The sequence below is a fragment of the Penaeus monodon genome, chromosome 31 (genome assembly GCF_015228065.2).
Source record: "Penaeus monodon isolate SGIC_2016 chromosome 31, NSTDA_Pmon_1, whole genome shotgun sequence".
Lineage (NCBI taxonomy): Eukaryota > Metazoa > Arthropoda > Malacostraca > Decapoda > Penaeidae > Penaeus > Penaeus monodon.
The window spans coordinates 25746889-25747627 of record NC_051416.1 but is presented as its reverse complement, the minus strand read 5'-3'; the positions used below and the strand labels follow the sequence as shown (position 1 = coordinate 25747627).

At 42.9% G+C, this 739-nt stretch overlaps 1 protein-coding gene across 1 annotated transcript in view; it reads right to left on the bottom strand.

Annotated features, from left to right (window-relative positions):
• LOC119593131 (sialin-like) overlaps window positions 1–739 on the bottom strand; it is a gene marked incomplete at its 5' end in the record, with an annotated part of 14753 nt that overhangs the window by 4212 nt on the left and 9802 nt on the right. The window contains 2 exon segments of the mRNA XM_037942096.1: window positions 109–196; window positions 553–708. Coding sequence (XP_037798024.1) covers window positions 109–196; window positions 553–708 — 244 coding nt within the window.

Sequence of the window (739 nt, the reverse complement as noted above, 5' to 3'; positions counted from 1 at the left end):
AGTATACATGAAAATATTTAACTTAACAACAACAAACTAACGATCCGATCCTACATGAGATCTACCTCAATCCTCCTAAATGGTCTAAGTTTCAGCCACTAACCCTACCCATATATGTGAAGGATATGAACCTCGGGCGCTCAAGGGGTGGAATCCACTTCGCCACCATCACGTTGAGGGCGGGGTATACCATACCCTGAGAACAAAAGCATTACATTTATTAAGAAATCGGCTATCAACTCATGCCTTACGGTGTATGTCCACTGCCTAGGTAATGATCATAGACTGTAATCTACTCATGATTGTGATAGTGATAACGACTCTATAGTTCGTCTGTTGAATGAAATGCTGATACAGGAATAACATTTAAAATTCCTACAGCGTATAATTTATATATGAATTTCAGAACAGCCAAATTCAGATACAAAATCAAAATAGATCTACATGAAAAAAAAAACTTATTTGTTAATAAGGTTCCAAAAAACATATACCCACAAGACTGAAATTGTACACAGACATTCTTCAAACATTAAAGACCTAAAAAAAAATTACATGTGAGAGTCCTATTAGAGTCCTGAGACCGATGAGGACGCCGAAGTGGATGCGGGCGGCGACGGGCGTGAGGAGGTCCAACAGGCCGCCCACAAGGATGGCGCCCCCGAACACTCGCTTCGTGCCGTACATCTCCGCCAACCGCCCACCGGGGATCTGCAGAGAGGAGGAATGGGGCTGAGGGCTC